Consider the following 20,122-nt stretch of genomic DNA (forward strand, 5'->3'; position numbering starts at 1 on the left):
CACTGCACTGCTTCCCCCTCCTGAGACGCTGGATGGTGGACCAGAATCTCCTTGAAGCCGTCTGAAAGTCGTTCTCCATGACCTCCCCAAACTCCTCCCAAAGAGTTTTTGCCTACGCGACCACCGAAGCCGCATTCCGCTTGGCCTGCCGATACCTATTGGCTGCCTCCAGAGTCCCACAGGACAAAAGGGTCCTGTAGCACAACTCCTTCAGCTTGACAGCATCCCTCACCACCAGTGTCCACCAACGGGTTTGGGGATTGCCGCCACGACAGGCACCAACCACCTTACGGCCACAGCTCCGGTCAGCCGCCTCAACAATAGAGGCATGGAACATGGCCCATTTGGACTCAATGTCCCCCACCTCCCTCCCTCCTGAAGGCGGAGTGAGGCTACCCTCTCGTCCACCAGGGTGTAAACCCCAATGAACAGGCACCAAGTCGGGGGGCAAGAAGTATGCCCACACCTGCTCGGTGCCTCTCACCGGGGGCAACTCCAGAGTGGTAGAGAGTCCAGCCCCTCTCAAGGAGATTGGTTCCAGAGTCCAGGCTGTGCGTCGAGGTGAGCCTGACTATATCTTGCCGGAACCTCTTGACCTCACGCACTAGCTCAGGCTCCTTCCCCTTCAGAGAGGTGACATTCCACGTCCCAAGAGCCAGCTTCTGTAGCCGAGGATCGGACTGCCAAGATCCCCACCTTCACCCACCACCCAACTCACACTGCACCCGACCTCTTTGGGCCCCCACCCCCTCAAACCGCCTCCTTATCGTGGTGGAGGGGTTTGCATGTCCCAATGATCATAGGAGCTCCGTTGTCTGGGGCTTTATGCCCCTGGTAGGACCACCCAAGGCAAACTGATCTTAGGAGAGGAATGAGACAAAGAGCGGTTCATCAAACCTTCTATGAAGAATAAAAAATTTGAATAGCGTTTTCTCTTGCCCGGACACGGGTCACTGGGCCCCCCTCTGGAGCCAGGCCTGGAGGTGGGGCTTGATTGCGAGCGCATGGTGGCAGGGCCTGCACCCATGGGGCTCGGCCGGGCATAGCCTGAAGAGGAAACGTGGGTCCCCCCTTCCCATGGGCTCACCATCTTTATATTATGTACATATGTATATGTATGTATGTACTGTATGTGTATACGTGTAGCTAGTAAGCCACAAAGGGAGAAACTGAAGCGCATATTTTAAGTTTTTATTACTAAGCTTTTGATCACCTACCAGATGTCAACAGAGTACAATGATTAGACATACAGGAATCAAAGGCAATAAATAGCAAAAAAAACTATTGAATATAGAAAAGTACTTAGTTGCATATTACTTCTGATGCTTCCGATTAACCAATGGCACTATAAAGCCCATTGATTTAGCAAATTTCCAGAGTGAAGCTGGGTAACACCGCTGAAAACAAAAGCCTTAGGTTTACATAATGCATACATTTTTAAGCAAGAATTTTCTCAAGTATTAATCTGCATCTTTAGAGTGAACAGATATTGTAAAAGTTTGTCCGTTTAATTTTTCATCTCATTGTCCATCTCCATTGATGGCAACGTTTCACGTTTTCAGTGAATTAGTTCCTTGACTGAAGTTCAGCTCTTCTGCTGTTGTTCAGTGGTTTGATATCTCCCTCTGTAGAAGTATATTTAACTTTCATGTTTTGCTAGCCAAATAATACACTAAGTGTATCAGCTGTGTTATTTTAGTGGCATGCAGTGGTTGTTGTAAACTAGAGTCCCAAAACCTAGGGTCCTGAATAGTGACTTACACAAATGGCAATGAAGAATCTTTATAAAATTTTATAGAAGTGTTTATTTTCAAAAGGGTTACGTTAAGCACTGAAGCTCTGAAGACCACAAATGGCACAGCAAGGAATGGCTGAAAAGGAAAAGGCAATCTAGGTGAACATGTCCTGTTCACAAAGCTCAAGTACCAAGTTAAAAATGAAGCATAAGGTCAAAAATCAGTAATTCACTAATAATCAAAAGCAATAAACACTGGAGAACTTGCCACCACCACAAGTGCATTCAATGCATTGCAAGGGTCTTTGGGTTTTCCCCTAAGCCTTTATAGGGCTGAGAACAGTTCCCTGCAGTGATGGGCAGATGACCCTGCCTCATGGGGCTTGTTGAGTATTCTGTAGGGTGGATTTAGTCAAATAAGTTTTCATTTTATCTACTCTGACGCACATACTCCTGTCCACACTTCCACTCGTACTAATTTTGAATTGCTAATTCACTTAACCTGCTTGTCTTTGGTGATATGGGTGAAAACCCCACACTCTCAAATAAAATATGCAAACTCCATATGGACAGTGACCTAGCATTAGGTTCAAAACCAGGATGCTAGATCATTCCTCAGAAATTTAGAAGGGTGGTGGTTGTTTTTTTTTTTGTTTTTTTTTTTTATTATTATTATTTTTTTAAATCAAAACCTTTGCAACTTCAGAATGGATGTATTTAGTAATTAAGGTTTTTGTTTTCACATTTGGGTCAATAACCTGTACAACCAGTTTTAATCAATATTTTTATCATTCATATATGTATATACTATGATTGTAACCAAAATAAGTATATCTGTGAATAATCGTTTGTCATTTCTTCCCTTCTTTTAATGCCAGGTGCTTATTCACTCTCAATTCGAGACTGGGATGAAGTGAAAGGTGACAATGTAAAACACTACAAAATCCGAAAACTTGATAATGGTGGTTATTATATTACAACAAGGGCTCAATTTGAAACACTCCAAAAACTGGTGAAACATTACACAGGTAATATGTTTTACGTATTAAATTCATATTGGCACTTAAGAATAAACATTCAATGTTTATGAATAAAAAATGAGATTTAATTCTGGTTTAAAGTTTTCAAGTAAAGTGTTTGTTTAATATGGATATTAAAGTGCACAGCAACAATAAAATTTAAGCTTTTTTCACACAACAAATGTTAACTTGTGTCTAAGATACTGTGAACACTGATCTGTGAAAAAACATTTACTCCCTCTGAAAAATGATCATGTTTGCTAGTGTTGGCAGCACAGTATTGGATGCAACTATATAGTCTTTATATTAAAAATAAAATCCTATTTTAGGTTATAGATCGTGTAAACATATTTAAAATAAGTCTCTATGCAGTAACAAATACAAACTGTAGAGCACTCTTTGGATATTGGATGTACTTTTACAATGTTTCCGCTTTTGCAGTATTCCACGAGGGGCAACTTAGTACACCTTAAGTTACTGCTGTTTACTTGTTTCTGCTTTCTCACGGTGTAGAAACAGCACTCAACCCAAACTCACTCACAGCTCTTAATCCTGAAGTTGTATCGATCTGAACTGCTACAAATTTACCTGCTTGCATTGTTCTAACTTTCCAGAGGCTGTGTACCATGGAGAACTGTTACAGGTGTATTTAAAGGTAAAGTCTACAACACAACCATGTCTTAAGTGATACTGCATTTTCAGCAGTTAACTGATTATTGAACACCAAGAACTACTATCTAATTCAATTTTATTTTTATATACCACACCTTCCACATATAGAGTGCCACTCACATTTACAAATATAACATACTGTAGTTGTAATAAAGATTCTACAATAAAAAGTTAACGCAGACACCTTAAAATATGTTAATTCACAATCATTATAAATATATTTTTTGGTTTTTAGGATTTTTATTATGATATAAGGAAATGTTAAAAAATACATTATTATTAGCTCAGCTGACAGCACATTAGAGGAAAACAAACTCCAATTAACACAAATTTTAGAGAAAATAAACCTCTGTATCCTAAGTTCTTTGAAAATTTTTAATCTAGGCCTGTTAACCACCAAGCATCTTCAGGGTTGTAATGTCTTGTACTACATCAAACCTTTGTGTTCATGCTTTTTTTGGTAGAATATTTTAGTGGTCTGATGATGGGCTCTCCCAACCACTATGAGCCACAGTTCCAAGGACAAACCTTATTGTAACAGCATCCATGCTTTGCACCACAGTAGGTCATCCGAGAAATGAAAGAAAATATTAACTTATCACAAAGATTGCAATAATTATTAAAATGCACGAGCTCTCTTCCCATTAGTTGTAACACAAATACCAATTCCTGAACTGCAGGCTTTACATTCAAGAATACTTTTATTTATCTTTGGAAATTTAAGACCTTGTGATCATGTCATGGTATGCCTCTAATTTTTATGATGACAGTTTCACTGTGTTAGTTAATAAATGGCAATAGCCAGGCTTGTGTTGGAAAGGGCTGACCTATATCAGGTCTGATTGTTAACCAAAGTATTGAAACAGCAGATGAGGGAATATTAGATTACCAGTCATGCCAAACCTAGGCATTTTTTAATCTGACTTCCTCATTATTCAGCAGCAATCCATTAAAAATATTTTATGTAGTTACGTTTAGTAAAGAATTAAATGTTTCTTGGCCTTTTTAAGTTTTATTTTTGAGACGCATCAATTTTTCATGCTTAGAGAATATGTTTGACCGTAGACATCTTGCACTTCCATTGTGTGTTATGTCAGGCTGCATGGTCCCTGTAAATTGTTGGAGTTTTTGTGCCTTTGTTCAAATTGCTTTGCAGCTTTTTAGTTTGAGGTTAAATTATTGTGAAAAACATATTTTTGAGTAGCATATTCATGTGAATTATGTGTGCAAGTTTTAAAAAAAAAATCTTTAAATAGAATAATATATTGGCTACAATTTTTTTGCAAAGCTGTTTCCTGAATGCCTGAAAAGTTAAATTATTGGCCTGGTTGCATTGTTTAGGGATAAGGTAATGGATGCATCTTTTTGCTGTGTTATTTTTAATATGTTAGATCGCTGAAACAGTTGTACACATTTCAAATTTTATCAATGTGCCTTTAGATTTTACATTGGCAGTAAAGCCAATGTTTAAAGTGATAGTGATTAGTAGCTTAAATACAAATGCAAAGAGTGTGATTTGACTGAAAATAATAGCTTCAGACTCTGCTCTCAAAGTAGCCAGGAAACCTGTAATTAAGGGGAAAAAAGCCCTCAGTACATGGTCATTAATGGCAATCTTTTTATTTGTTTATTTATTTATTTATTGCCAACAAATAGTATCTAATGTAACTAAATGTTCAATTCACTCATGAATCGTAAGATTTAGTGTATACAGACCGTAAATTCATATTACAGCTATTTTCAAGCTGTATAATTTCCTGGAGTTGCCACTTGTTAATACTGTTGAATTGGAGCAAACACTTCAGAATGTAACTAGTGGAAGAATGCTGCCTTAAACAAATGCATTGTTTTTTTTTTTTTGTTGTTTTTTTTACAGTTAATGAGAAAACTATACTGTACATGCAGCAGACTGCATAAAATAATACATATTTATTTATTTGTAGAACATGCAGATGGTTTATGCCACAGACTAACAACTGTGTGTCCAACTGTTAAGCCACAAACACAGGGACTGGCTAAAGATGCTTGGGAAATACCTAGAGAATCACTAAGATTAGAAGTGAAACTTGGACAAGGATGCTTTGGTGAAGTATGGATGGGTATGTAAATATTTCTGCTCACTCTAGGATGTTTAAACACACAGAACAAGTTAGATTTAGAAAACATTGTATATCTAAAAAATATTGTCTTCAAAGAAATGTTTTCTGGCAGTAATTGATTTATGTTTAAATCAAACAACTGAAAATATTAACATTTTGAGCAACAAACAAATATGAATCGACCAGTGAAAAAATATTCAGAGGAAAAAAAACTTTGCCTTCATCATGGAATTCCTATTCATTCAATCTTTTTGTAAAGGTATCATTTGTTATATATTTTAATATTACAGATAGCTGACAAAATAACAAGAAAACCTGTTTAAATTGTGGTAATAGGATGTTGGGTGACCATGAGCCACCAGAAAAGCTTTCAGGATATCTAGGCTTACATTTTTCTTTTTATATGAGAGTATGATGGAGGGGTGTTCTGCCATCATTTTTAAGATGATAATGAAGAGTGCTCCGTAAAGATTTCCTGCTAAGTGCCTAGTTAGGCTGAAAGCTGATAACTGTTAGTATATGGTATATGAGTTTTCTATAAAACTCTGTACAAACTATTTATTGTCAGCCTATCGTTATTGAATTGAGGCATTGTAAAACTGGGAAATCACAACATCATGAAGGTGCATATACTTTACTAAAGGATGGATGAAATGCACTCTCTCAGAATTGCTTTTATATATTTACTATGTTTCTTGAGGGAATCTTTCAGCTTTAGCCATTTCAGAAAAAAATGTACCAGTGCTGTAATACACCAATCTGAACGCATCGGTGTGCGTAGCAATCATGAGTGTGTGTGATAAAGTTCATGTTCATAAGATTTTTTTTTTTTTTTTTTTTTTTGTTCATGTGACGATATTACTATTAGTACTACTATCACCACTTCAACTAGAAAACCACAAATGTAGGTGTAGTAAGGTCTTTATATACCCTGGCCATGATATCAGGTTTAATCTAGAACATTTTTTTCTGCTTCTTCAGTTGACATTTGCCATCAGATGATTCAGAGCCGTTTGTTTCATTTTCTCTTGTTTCAAATCAACATATATGAGTCAGGAAGTTAATGCTTTTGTCTTTAGTTCCTTGAGAGAATAATGTTGCCTCCTTCACATCACCTTAGCCACTGCTACTTGTGATAAGTTGGTGAATTAAGTGGTCTTGGGCAATGTTTTGAGAAATTTAGTGTTTTCAGTAAGTCAAGATATCCAATATTATGGGTAGCTGGATTTGCCACTTGTTTTGATGCTTTAACTTGTGGCATAATGAGATGTTTTTAAACAATGTTTTACTCATTTTCAACACAATAAAAATGTACAGTATACCTTGAATGGGATTGAAACCGTCTCACCCTGTTCTGTAATGCTGCTGTGCTCCCTGAGTCATTTCTGAAATTTTCTTCAGATGTACAGTATTTTAGACTGTGATTTTGTTTACAGCTCTATTAAATATATTTGCTTACATTTCAAAATGGTTGAGTTAAAAATGTTTATTTTGGAAAACACCCAGGCTGTTCTTATTTTAGAAAAGTTTAGTGTTAAGGAGGAGCAGCAAAATCATACATGTTTGAGTCTTGCTCATTGTTTCCCACTGCACCTCCTAATTTTGTCTTAACACTGCATATTAGAGGAGTTTTTCAGTAGATTTAACTTTCTGTACCATTATGCACATGCAGTTGATGTTTTTACCTAGGTTATTCCTCTAGTGTTTAATTGTGCAATGGTAATCATTATTAAAGGCACTGCCTAAAATATTGAAGCATTTCCCCAGAATGGTACAATTTTGAAAGGTGCCACATAAAGGATTTCCTTTACTGTGTAGTCATGGGCTGACTGCTTCATTATGTATGCAGTCTGAGATTAAATATGTGTTGATTTGATTACGGCAAGTTTCATGCAGTTTGTATTTATATGACCCTGAATGCTAATAGTTTCTGACAGAAGAAATCTGGCCTTATTCATAGCAGTGCTTTGTTTTATATTCCTGCACATAGTTGATAAATCAAACATTAATTTGCATAAACAAAGTTATGAAGTTCAATTTGGCTTATGTCTGCAGGGGGAGAAAAAAAACTAATTTTCAGCATGACACTTTTAAATATCTCACACTCGTTAATTCACAATTACTCTATCAGTAGAAGCACCTGCTTTCAGTACAACTTATCCACCATTTAGTAGTGTTTTTTTATTTTTTTATTTTGTCTGTTATTTATTCTGTATTGATTTTTTTTTTTTCCTCCAGGTACATGGAATGGAACAACAAAAGTTGCAATTAAGACATTAAAACCTGGCACTATGTCACCAGAGGCTTTCCTTCAAGAAGCCCAAATTATGAAAAAGCTTCGTCATGACAAACTGGTACCTCTATATGCTGTGGTTTCTGAAGAGCCCATCTATATTGTTACTGAATATATGGCAAAAGGTCAGTTTCTTTGGCTAAGTGTCTCTGTTCTCTAACAGCATTGTGTCTTTTATAATGCAAATGTTTTGGACTTGTCTTTTACAAATCCAGTATGCTTTACTTTGCAGTGAGGGATATAAACATTAAGTGCTTTAAATCTGAAGAGAAAAATTAGTGTTAATATTATTAATTTTTCTTAAACATGTTTGTAAAGTATTACAAGTAATCACCTGTGTGGTTTTAATGTAAATGCAATCGACATTTCATAAACCTAATTGTTTCTATTATGTGGTCAATTATTATTTGCTTAATATTGTTTGTTTTCTGTTTTATACTTGGCACACCTATACAAAATGTCTGGCAGTTTAGAAACATACTGAAGTGTTGGAAACAGCCATTCTGAATCCTTTTTTGGTTACATTTTTTGTAGGTAGTTTACTAGACTTCCTTAAAGAAGGTGAGGGAAAACACCTAAAACTACCACAACTGGTGGATATGGCTGCACAGGTAAAATGCATTAATGTGTTTTTTTTCCCAGCAAATTGTACAAATGCAATGATGCCATGTAATTTTATACTTTTAACACCTGCAATTTATACTTGTGTGTGTGTGTGTATATATATATAATATAAATAGGACATTAAATTGTGCCATAATAAGCATGAGGTCCACTAGTCACATGCTGTAGTACTGGTTCAGTTCTGCAGGGTCAGCTAAGTCATTAGCACATATTGCTGCAAATTAATGTCTCAATTAAATGTGGCTGTGGTGGAGTATGTATTGTAACTGCTCTTTCTAAAGTTTAGAATTTCACTTTATTACAAACCCCCATTCTATCTATGTAAACAGATGGGTAATTTTCCTAACTTTCCTGATATTTATTTCCTTCCTTTATAGTTGTCATTTTTAAGGATCACCTGTTTGGATTAAAAATGTTTGTTGCTTTTCATGTTTGGACAATACCACATTTTAGAATTCTGCATATACCAAGAGTGAATGTGATTTGTATAACATTTTCTACTTAAAGAGCTACAGACTCACAAATTTTATATTTGTTTTCAGTGATAGGAATATATAATTGTAAGAATGCAGTAATGGAAATCTTTTTCTTATATATATATATATAATATAATATAATATAATATAATATAATATAATATAATATATATATATATATATATATATATATATATATATATATATATATATAATATAATATAATATAATTATATATATAATATAATATATATATATATATATATATATATATATATATATATATATAAAAAAGACATTATAGACATATTAGTGCATACTCAATATATGATTTGATTTTGGCATGTTAGCAATGATTGGTTTCTGTGGCTTGGGTAATAGCATTGACATTAAAAAGCAGTTTTTCTTTTAGAACTCCTGTTAACATGTAGACACTCAATTCAAATACTTGCTTGAGTTCTTTCTGAATATTTTGTCTATATCATTGCAGTCTTCATATGAATTGTGTAGCACTTATTTTTTTTTATTGGCAGCCCCCTTGTTTAAGGCTGGCTGCCAATAATAGTAATCTGTATCAAACAGAGCTGAATTCTTATTTTAATAAGTCAACAGTAAACAAAAGTGACTGTAATAGTAAAATTTAAATAAGTTGAAGGCCTTAACTGCCCAATTCACTACAAGGGTCTTCCTGCCTCAGCTCTTTAGTGTTTGTAAAATATATCTGAGATAATGGTTATAGTTCAGTTCCCTGTTTAAATTACTTGGATGTGTATGTTTGATTTTCACACAGAAATTGTATTAGGTCAGTTTCCTTGTTGCTTTAAGATCAATTTTATTACTTACTGAATGAATTACATTGTTTTGCAGATTGCAGATGGAATGGCTTTTATTGAGAGGATGAACTATATTCATAGAGACCTGCGAGCTGCCAACATTCTTGTTGGTGACAATCTTGTTTGCAAGATTGCCGATTTTGGATTGGCAAGATTAATTGAAGATAATGAATATACTGCTAGACAAGGTTTGTATGCATTCTAAAGGTTGTGTTTGCCTGATATTTTATTTGGTTTGGAGTTGCGGTGACTCTGAGAAGACTGCACATTGGTAGGTCAAATAATCAAGCCTTACCTCCTAAAAAGTTCAAATATTCTGCATATTAATAAACAGAGGTCCTACAGAAAGCATATGCTTGGTGGAGTCCAACATTGCTTATATATAAAACATGTAGACACTGTGATGAATCTTAATGGTATTCTCAAATATTTGCACAAGGCTTGGGCCCCTATTGCATAGCCGGGGTAGAATTCTGAACATTGCTATCCAGGAAATCATGATTTAACTGTTTGTAGGAATCACTTATTTCTGCCCCCTACCAAACTAGAACAGCTGTACTCTGTTGGCTAATCCAGAGTGACTATTGTTAACACATTCCTCAAAACTCTGGAGTCTTATTAATCAAAAATACTGCACAAATTTTCTAGTAACATAACATCATCCCCTCTCATAAGTTTCTCAGTTTCTGTAGCATTGTTAGCCATAGACGTCTTCCAGTGTTTCCAAATTCATTTTACCAGAACCTTTTTGATGTACCCAACAGTCATTCTCCTCATGGAATCATGAAACAAACATACTTAGATGTTCTTGGCTTTTTAGTACCTCTTGCAAAATTCAGACACTCTCCTGCTAACATTGTATAAAATGTCATCTACCTTAATTGATGGCTTTAGTTACCCCTGGTATTCACCAATGGGTCTTAGTTTCTTGAAGCATTTTTGGCCACATCTCTTTCCTGCCATCTCTGCTACTGCACTGGACCTGTTCAGATTCCAAGTCTACATTCTTCCTTGATATAGGAATAGACATTTGTTCTGACTTGAATGCTAAATGTGGCCTAGACTCTTCCCAGGATATCTTCACTACCCATTTGTCAACTGAGCTGGTACCCCTATATTCTGAGGCAGCTCACCATGAAGTGGTTTGATCTCCACTCATTGCCTCTTTGATCAGGTGATAAGATTAGAACGTCAATCTTAGACCACTGAAACCAGCACAATTCATGAATTCTGAAGTGTTTTTGAATATATTTTCATTGTAGACGATCAATGACTTGTTCAGAAATCCAATGACTGTTGCCTTAGAGTTCAGAATTGTCCTCTTGACTCCCTTTGCTGCAGAACAGGGTGCACCCAACATGGGTTGATGACACTTGCTCTTCAGTACTATTATCGCCAGGATTAAAAGTATTAGTCATAAAGGACATTCTGCAAACACAATTATTTAACAACAATATCTCACAGCCTACAAAATGGAAATGTCAATCATATTTTGCCTGCAAAACTCTTTGAAAACGCTGGAAAAATGCTTAAAATGCTTGCAAAATGATTTTAAATGTTTTAAAATACTTAACACTTGAAATTTACAATGCTCAAGTATGAATTGGCCCTTATGCATCTTACCAAAAAAAAACAAAAAAACAAAATTTTGTTTATTACTACATCACATGTATAGTGGGGGCGGAGTCGTGGCTCAGAGGCTAGGGATCTGTGCCAGCAATTGGAAGGTTGCCAGTTCGAATCCCATAAATTCCAGAAGTGACTCTACTCCATTGGGCACCTGAGCAAGGCCCTTAACCTGCAAATGCTCCATCCTGGGTATGACGGTAATCTGCATCCAGCCCTACAAGTAGGTTCCCCAACATGGGGGGTTGTTAGTGGGAAGATTGATACTCCCGCCACTGATTTAAAAAAATAAATAAATAAACACTCTCATTGTTCAGTGTGGTGTCGCCCGTTGCATGGCTGCACTCGGATCTCAATCGGGTTGGTTCGCCATGTGGGGGGGGGGGTGCGGCATAGCGCTGTAATCGGCTCGTGCTCCTAACCATGGATAGTAATTCACAGTTTAACAGTTGTTTGTTATGTTGTCCTTTACAAATATATAGGAGCAAAATTCCCTATCAAATGGACAGCGCCAGAAGCTGCATTATATGGTCGATTCACAATTAAATCCGATGTATGGTCTTTTGGCATTCTTTTGACAGAGCTGGTTACCAAAGGAAGAGTTCCATATCCAGGTAAGGAGTTTTATCCCTACACAGAGAGGGACTACAAGAATTCTAATATGACACCTAGTATTTCATTTATTAGTATGCTTACTTTTTTCATATTTAGCCTTTTATTCCATTTTTTTTAGTAATGGTTTTAATTTTTAGTAAGTGTTCACTTATTTACAGTGGGTTATTTTCTTATTTTCCCCAATCTTTAATATTGAAATAATTAGGGAAAAAAACCCTGCTCTGTTAATATTCAATTTTTGCAGTGTTTTTACATGATTATAGTTGCTTACAAAAAACAGCGGTGGTGTCCTATATATCCAGTAGTGTTGCCACCTCACAACTTCTTCTCAATTTAAATCCAGCCTCTTCCTAAAACCTGAATGTGTGATGTACTGTAGTGCAATCTAATCTAAGTGAAATTTAGATTTGTCATATTCAGTTAATTTGAAAGTGTTCACTAAAATACTGTTTAAAAATTACTATCCTTTTTACAAGCACAAAGTATTATTTTGTTTTCAAAAAATGTTTTTATTATGCACGTACCAAATAAATACAATACTGTATATTGGTAATATAAAGTTTTGTGATGGAAATCAAGCCCAGCCTTCCTCTCCCCTTTGGACTTAATCAACCTATTTTATAATGTAAGCTCTGTTGAATGTAAGATGTGGCAATTTTCAAAGCTGATTTCCTTTTCTTAATTGCAGTTTAGACTGTTGTTTGTTTTTTTGTTTTTTTTAACTGGCTAGAAATGTTGAGGGATACTAGTCTACATTGATGACATACTTTTTTTTACATATTATATAAGATTTTATAGTTTTTGATTAACTTGGGTATGAGTGTATCGGTCTTTGTAAGTGCTTCTACAGGAAATGCTAAATTAGAAAATTTGTTACTGTATTACCAGTGTACACATCTAGGATTCACAATTACAAAGTGCTTTAAAGTGCTTTCACATTAAATTTTAAAATTTTCCTGGAATGTGCTAAACCAGAAGTCTATTTTATTAGGAGAGTGAATGAATGCAGACAGGACTGATATCCTACTCAGGTTCTAATACATCTTTGAAAAGCATTCCTGATGAGTTAGATATTTCACTCAGAAACTGGATGAAATTGTATTCATCTATATTACCTTGCCTTTCTATGCTGAGATCATGTTAATGTCTCTTCCTTTTTAAATAAACCTGGTTTGTGAACCATATTCACAAATACACACAAGCAGAAGTCTGTTGTTCAGAGCTTGGTGAAAGTTCACGGTTGGAGTAGAGGCTACTCTATTCGGCACTGTAAATCAAGTATACCTTTTATGAAGCATGCATTTCCATTCTCATTAAAATGTGCAGCATTTAATTTATGATATGTATGTATTATACAAACCTTAAGGGACATGTACTGCATATTGATAAGACAACTTCATTTTGTGAACAACTTTTCTGCAGTCTTTCAATACATATAAATCAAATGTTGCTTGAAGCAACATACTCACTGGTGGGTCCTAGAATTTCTGAAAGCTGTTTTGGCTTTTAATATTTGGAGGTGTCCACTGGGCAGCTGCAGGGTACCATTTGTATTGTGCCATTCAGAAAAAAAAGCCAGTTGGCATCTGTGGATTCACCCAGAAAAGAGGCTCCTGACCTATGGGATCATCATAATATCAAGTCAGGGTCCACATAATTTGTCTTTTTGTTTCTCCTTTTTAGATGCATTAATATTGTAATAAATATGGTCTCAATGCTTTTTTAATTGTATTTGAAGAAAATAACATTCCATATAATCAAGGCAAACTAAACAAAACATCCTCCACCCAAGATGAAGAGAAGAGAGACAACAGCATTGGCAAAAAAATGCCATTTTTACCCCCCGAAATAAATGCCTTTTCTAAAATTTTATTATATGTTGCTATATTTTAAAGTATTGAACAGATCCTGTAAGTAAGAATTTGATTTTTTTCAGTTTTATATAGTATATATCATCAGTTACCAATTAACTTATAAAAGGTGGTTTGGGATTCTTCCAGGTGAGCAAGGTAAGTATATATGCTAGTAGTGTGGTACAGGTAATTACAATCAATTTGTCCTTCTCCACTTTAACTCATCTTTGTGTACACCAAACACAGCTGTTAATGGATTTGAGGTGATTTTGAAACCAAGGCTTTTTGATAGGCATTAAAAGATTTTATTCAAAATTGTTAATTTGGTGCACTTACAAAACATGTGGCCCAGTGAGGCAGGAGCTATATTGCAACATTCACAGGTTGAATCTTGCCCAGGATACAGTTTTAAATTAAATAATATGATCAATGAGAGGTTTTAAGTGGAATGATTGAATGCTTTGTGAATATGGCGAGCTAGAGTGTATTATGTGCATTGCCTTCCATTCCTTTTAAGATATTAAGTTCCTTTTCCCACCATACCCAAGGATCTTTGAAAGGAACAGACTTTGAGATACATTTATTTATTTAATAATATAAATTTTGAGATGCTGTCTGAGTCTTCAAGACTGATCAGTATGTATTCTCCCCCACATTTCTATTCCAGGTGTGGAAAATTGGGTAGGTTTCTTTTAGCAAAATTTCTGATTTGAAAGTAGTGAAAAAAATGTGTTGCTGGGCTGTTAAATTTGAAGCGTAATTGTTCATAAGATGCAAAAATATTATCTATATACATTTCTCTAAATGTTTTAAACCCTATCATTTTCCAAAGATTAAATACTGTGTAGGTTTGAGAGGATTGAAAAAAGGTGATTTTATCATGTAGAAACGCAACAGATAAAAGCTTCTCTGCCTTGAAGTGCTTCCTGCATTGGTTCCAGATTCTAAGTGATTGATGAACAACCAGATTATTGGTATTTTGACAATTTGCATTTGCAAAAAAGTACAGCAAGACTTTATTTCAATTGCACACCAGGCTTTCATATATTCATCAATTTGTGTGTACTTGCCGCCCAGTAATAAAATTGAAAGTTAGGTAGTGCCATGCCACATTTTGCAGTCTTTGTCTAGTTGCCTTTTGAATGCATGGACATCTCAAATTCCAGATAAATGAAGTAATGAGGTTATAATTGAGTCTAACTTTTTAAAGAACTATTTTCTTAATGTATATGGGGATGCTCTGAAATAGAAGCTTGGGAAGGATGTTCTTCTTGACAGTATTGATTCTCCCTGCTTATGTGAGATGGATGGTTGATCTTTTTTTTTTGTTTTTCTTTCTCTCCTCTCCCCTCCCCATGCTTAAAAGGTCTTATATTTACTTGTGATATTTACCCCATGATATTTAAACTGTTCTGATAAAATAAATGGATAGATGTCCAATTGTGTGCTAGGGAGTTCACTTGAAAAAGCACACTTTTATTCAAATTGATCTTGAGTTCAGATATGTTGTGAAATTATGCTAAGGACTACTGGAAAAGATGTTTTTGGGTCTGATATATACCATATCTGCATATAATATTATTTTCGGTTCAAGACCTTCGCTAAGAATCCCCTTTATGTCTGATGCATTTTGAAAGTGAATGGTAATTATAAAAAGCTATGGTGATAGAGATGTTGTCTTGTACCATGTTCTAGTTTGAAGTAGTCTGAGATAATGCTGCTAATACAGACAAACGTTTCTGGACTGGTGTAAAGTAGTTTTATCTATGTGCATATATTTGGGGCAAACCCAAATGTGTGCAATGTTGTGAATAGGTAGTCCCATTCAACTCTGTCAAAGGCTTTTTCTATATCCCTGAATATTCTTAATTTACATCTCGTTGTATTTAAGCATTGTTTCAAAAAAGCAACTATGTAAAATGGAAAAAAATTGAGATACAGCATGTTGGCTGTTTTAAAGTGGGGATTTTCATGTGTTGTAATAAAAGGAAAATCAGAATGAGTTATGCTCCATTTACTTTAATGAGAAGGTCTTCACATTAAACAACAGTCATGGATCTCGGTTTTAAGACTGAATGGAAGAGAATCTGATGCAAAATGATACTTTTTCAGCACCAGAAAAGTTTGGGGAAAATTTTTTTTTTAAATAATTAAAAACTACATTGTAAATGGGGTATGACTGAAAATTACATTAATGAATGTAAAAAAAAAATGACCTATTCATAATTATGAAACGGCTGTTTATGGTGATGAAGTGCTGCAGCTTTGCATAGCTTGTCTGGAGTAAGCCGATGCAAAAATTGATAAGGCTAAAACATATTATTCTTTTACAATCGAATGTCCGCATTTGCCTTTGAATTTTTTTTTTAATAAGTTTCAACTATGTTTGAAGACTTTCTATTTCACAGTCTTAGACCTTACTTTGAGCATTGCCTTCATGAGATTTTGGATTGGTTTAGAAATTAGTGACACTCAATGAGCTGTCTAATTGTTCCCACCCAGTTTTAAGCAAAATTCACTCAGGGTTGTCTCCAGGCATATTTACATCTGGCTCAGCGGTGTTATTACTTAACTTAATATAGATTTTTTTGTGATGAATCGCAATGCACCTGGAAAGAAACTTACTTAGGGCAAAAATGCTAACTTAAATTCGGACAGTGATTTTGGAAGGGATTCAAATGCACCCCTCTGGAAGTGTGAGGCAACGGCACTAAGCACTGTGCCATCATTGAAACAGGACCTTAGATTTGCATCTTAGAAAAGAAATGGAGCCATTGACAGAGACTTATAGTTTAACTCAAGATCAGAAAGTATGTTTGACAGATGTTCTCAGTCTCCTACTTTCCTATGCCTATGTGCTCTAGATATAAATATTGACAATTTACAAGGATACTAGAATGCTATTTTTGTTTATTGCGGTAGTGTGCCTACCCAGGCATTACCAAAAAGAAAAAAAATTTTTTTTTAAGAATCTGTCTTGTTTTGCTCAATTTGAAGAATCACATCCCACCCCTCTACATTACAGTAAGACGAACCTAAAATTAGAAAACTACATTTACTGAACTGTGAATGGGTTACATATTCTTTAGTGCATGGCAGCACTTAATCCATACAGTCCTTAAACAACACTCTGTAAACTAATGCAGTCATCTCATTGTATGATTATATTTGTGTTCAAATTTTTTTTCCACCCTTAAACAGTCAAAACATTTCAATTAAAAAACATAGTACCACTGTAATAAAGTCTATCCCAACCAGTACATACATATAATCCCACTCGACTCCTCCCATGTTCCCACTCCACTTCTCCCATATTCCTGGTGGCTTCCTTCCTAATTACAGATTAACTATCAATTACTTATGTGTACTTTTTTTTTTTTTTCCCCCAGCAGAAAAAGTGCCCAGATTAGCAATGCCTTATTGAGACTAAATGTGTTTCATATACATGATCAAACTTCCATTAATCAGCAATGAGTTTTTACCATGTGTTACTGCCCTTCCGAACTATAAATAGTTTGAAGTAAAATAAAGTGTATATTTGGAAGATATGTGAAATAATGCATCTTTCCATTCTGAGACAGAAGCAATGTCTACTTTGAAGGAATGTATTTTAAACTATGACATACTCCAGTAGTAGTGGTTATCAATGTTGTTGTGAATATATATCTTAAGATTCTGTGATATTCTTGTTCTAGGCATGGTCAACAGAGAAGTACTTGAACAGGTGGAACGAGGTTACAGAATGCCTTGTCCTCAAGGCTGCCCAGAGTCACTCCATGAGATGATGAAATTGTGTTGGAAAAAGGAGCCAGATGAAAGACCAACATTTGAGTATCTTCAGTCCTTCTTAGAAGATTATTTCACAGCTACAGAACCACAGTATCAGCCTGGAGATAACTTATAAGTTTCTTAGACAAAATGACATTGCAGTGCACATTCTGCAAGTCACTTCATGTGAAAAAACTGGAATTCCAGTTTTAGTTGCACAAACCACTTTTATAAGTTTGCTCTGAAAGCTAATCCTGGAAATCCACTAGTATGATTATTGGGGATACTTTTTGTATTAATTTTATAAAACTGACTTGCCATCATTTATTAAAGGTGACCAAGGCTTGGCTTTGTTTTAAAGGATATCCTCCTGTTACTGGACTGATCTGCAGATCACTTTTTACATGTCATAACAGATGTCTGAATTTTCCGTATTTATTGTGCTGGATGAAATTTAAACTTTGAAAGACATGAAAAATTTTGAACATTGTCTCTTCTTGTTCTTTTTTGTTTTTCCTCTACAATTCTTAGGTTCATTTGATCAACTAAGCTGCATGCACTGTTTTTTTATTTTTTATTTGATCATTAAAACTGGAAATACAAGGTGTTAAACTTTACTCTTTGGATTGGTTTTTATAGGAAGGAAGAATAGTTTCATTTTATTTATATATATATATATATATATATATATATATATATATATATATATATATATATATATATATATATATATATATATAAATAAATAAAATAATTACTTTCTTTTTTTTTTTTGTTATAATCCATACATAAACCATGTTTAACTAGTGGATTCCAAGGAAATGCATACAGCTCTTAATTGGAGATTTTATTCCAAAATGTTAAGTATTTCATAAATAAAGTTGAAAATATTTAAAATTTCAGTTAATTTTAAAGATATTGAATGTAACAAATGACAAAACTAAATCTAAAGGTTTCTTTACACATGAATGTCAGCATTGTTTAATCCTTAAATTCATTCGTAACATAACGTACATGACCAATTTTTTCATATTACTCTCTCAGTAGTAACAGAACAATCCACTGATATACCATGTTTTAATTTTTATCAATCAATTAACCAGAACAAATGTTGGTTGTCTGTGTGCTTTTTACTTTTTATTTTTTTTTTTTTGGTTTAAACTTTTTGATGTAGCTACTGTAATACACTAAACTGAATTTGGGTTATGCATAAAAGTACTGATTGGACTGGAAAATGAAATGCTCACTACAGTGAGAAAGCACTGGTGCAGTCATAGTAAAATCAGTGTTCCATGTTAAGAGAGCATTGGTAATACCTAATGCATTTGGCTTAATAAATTTTACATGTGAAAATCATTAGTTCTGTGTATAAACATGTACAGTATCCTGAATCATTTGTATAGAAAATTGTAATGGTAGAGCTCTGTGAAAATTAGCTTATTGAATATGAGCCTTTGGGTACTAAAATTACCTCTGATTGTTTCTCCTTACACATAATGATGAAACCTTACAATAAGCAGATTATTTTGAAGAGTGCCATCGGTTTTTATGTGTATTTATATGCTCCTCCATGGGCACAGGGTGGTGAATTATAAAAGGGCTTTGTACAAATTTCAGAGAGACTTTAATTTTTTTAATTTCTGAAAAAAATATAAATACTAGAAAATATGGTTTAGGTACTGAATTTCCTTTAAATCTGAAATGGGGACAACCATAATAGTAAATTTTGGTTTTGGATACTAACAAGAAAAAATTTGTACAGAAATTAAATAAAAACACTAATTCTTTTATTTTGTTGCATTTTCCTTGTTGTACAAAGTCACTGGTGAATATTTTGTCTAAGATTTTGAAGATCATTTTCGTAATTCATTCAATTTTTTTTTTTTAATAGCAGTAGTGCACCATGTACATAAGGGAAACAAACATTCAATTCATACCATTGAGAATTTCATCTGTGAGGTGGTGGCTTGTAATGTGCCAGTAGCTAAAGGTTATGTTAAATATGATTTGGAGATCACAGAATATAGTAGTACTGGAAGTAAAACAAATTTAATACTCAAGGAAATACTGTAACTCTCCAAGAGCAAACCTCACTTACCTAAGATTGGTCAAGGAAGTTACTGTAAAGATTTTTTATATATAGTCTGTGTGTATATGTATGTGTATTATATATATGTATGTACAGTACTGTGCAAAAGTTTTAGGCAGGTGTGAAAAAATGCTGTAAACAAAGAATGCTTTCAAAAATGGAAGTGTTAATCATTTATTTTCATCAATCAACAAAATGCAGTGAATGAACAAAAGAGAAATCTAAAATCAAATCAATATTTGGTGTGACCACCCTTTGCCTTCAAATCAGCATCAATTCTTCTAGGTATACTTGCACACAGTTTTTGAAGGAACTCGGCTGGTAGGTTGTTCCAAACATCTTGGAGAACTAACCACAGATCTTCTGTGGATGTAGGCTTTCTCACATCCTTCTGTCTCATCATGTAATCCCAGACACACT

At 34.6% G+C, this 20,122-nt stretch overlaps 1 protein-coding gene across 2 annotated transcripts in view; it reads left to right on the top strand.

The window, feature by feature from the left end:
- yes1 (YES proto-oncogene 1, Src family tyrosine kinase) overlaps window positions 1-18,225 on the top strand; it is a 92,432-nt gene extending 74,207 nt beyond the window's left edge. For both annotated transcript variants that reach the window (XM_051928879.1, XM_051928880.1), the window contains exons 6-12: window positions 2,614-2,763; window positions 5,370-5,525; window positions 7,764-7,943; window positions 8,353-8,429; window positions 9,786-9,939; window positions 11,860-11,991; window positions 17,541-18,225. In XM_051928879.1, the coding sequence (XP_051784839.1) occupies window positions 2,614-2,763; window positions 5,370-5,525; window positions 7,764-7,943; window positions 8,353-8,429; window positions 9,786-9,939; window positions 11,860-11,991; window positions 17,541-17,749 (1,058 nt within the window). In that variant the 3' untranslated portion in view covers window positions 17,750-18,225. The remainder of the gene's footprint in view (window positions 1-2,613; window positions 2,764-5,369; window positions 5,526-7,763; window positions 7,944-8,352; window positions 8,430-9,785; window positions 9,940-11,859; window positions 11,992-17,540) is intronic.
- The last annotated feature ends 1,897 nt before the right edge of the window (window positions 18,226-20,122 follow it).

The sequence above is a fragment of the Erpetoichthys calabaricus genome, chromosome 6 (genome assembly GCF_900747795.2).
Source record: "Erpetoichthys calabaricus chromosome 6, fErpCal1.3, whole genome shotgun sequence".
Classification (NCBI taxonomy): Eukaryota; Metazoa; Chordata; class Cladistia; order Polypteriformes; family Polypteridae; genus Erpetoichthys; species Erpetoichthys calabaricus.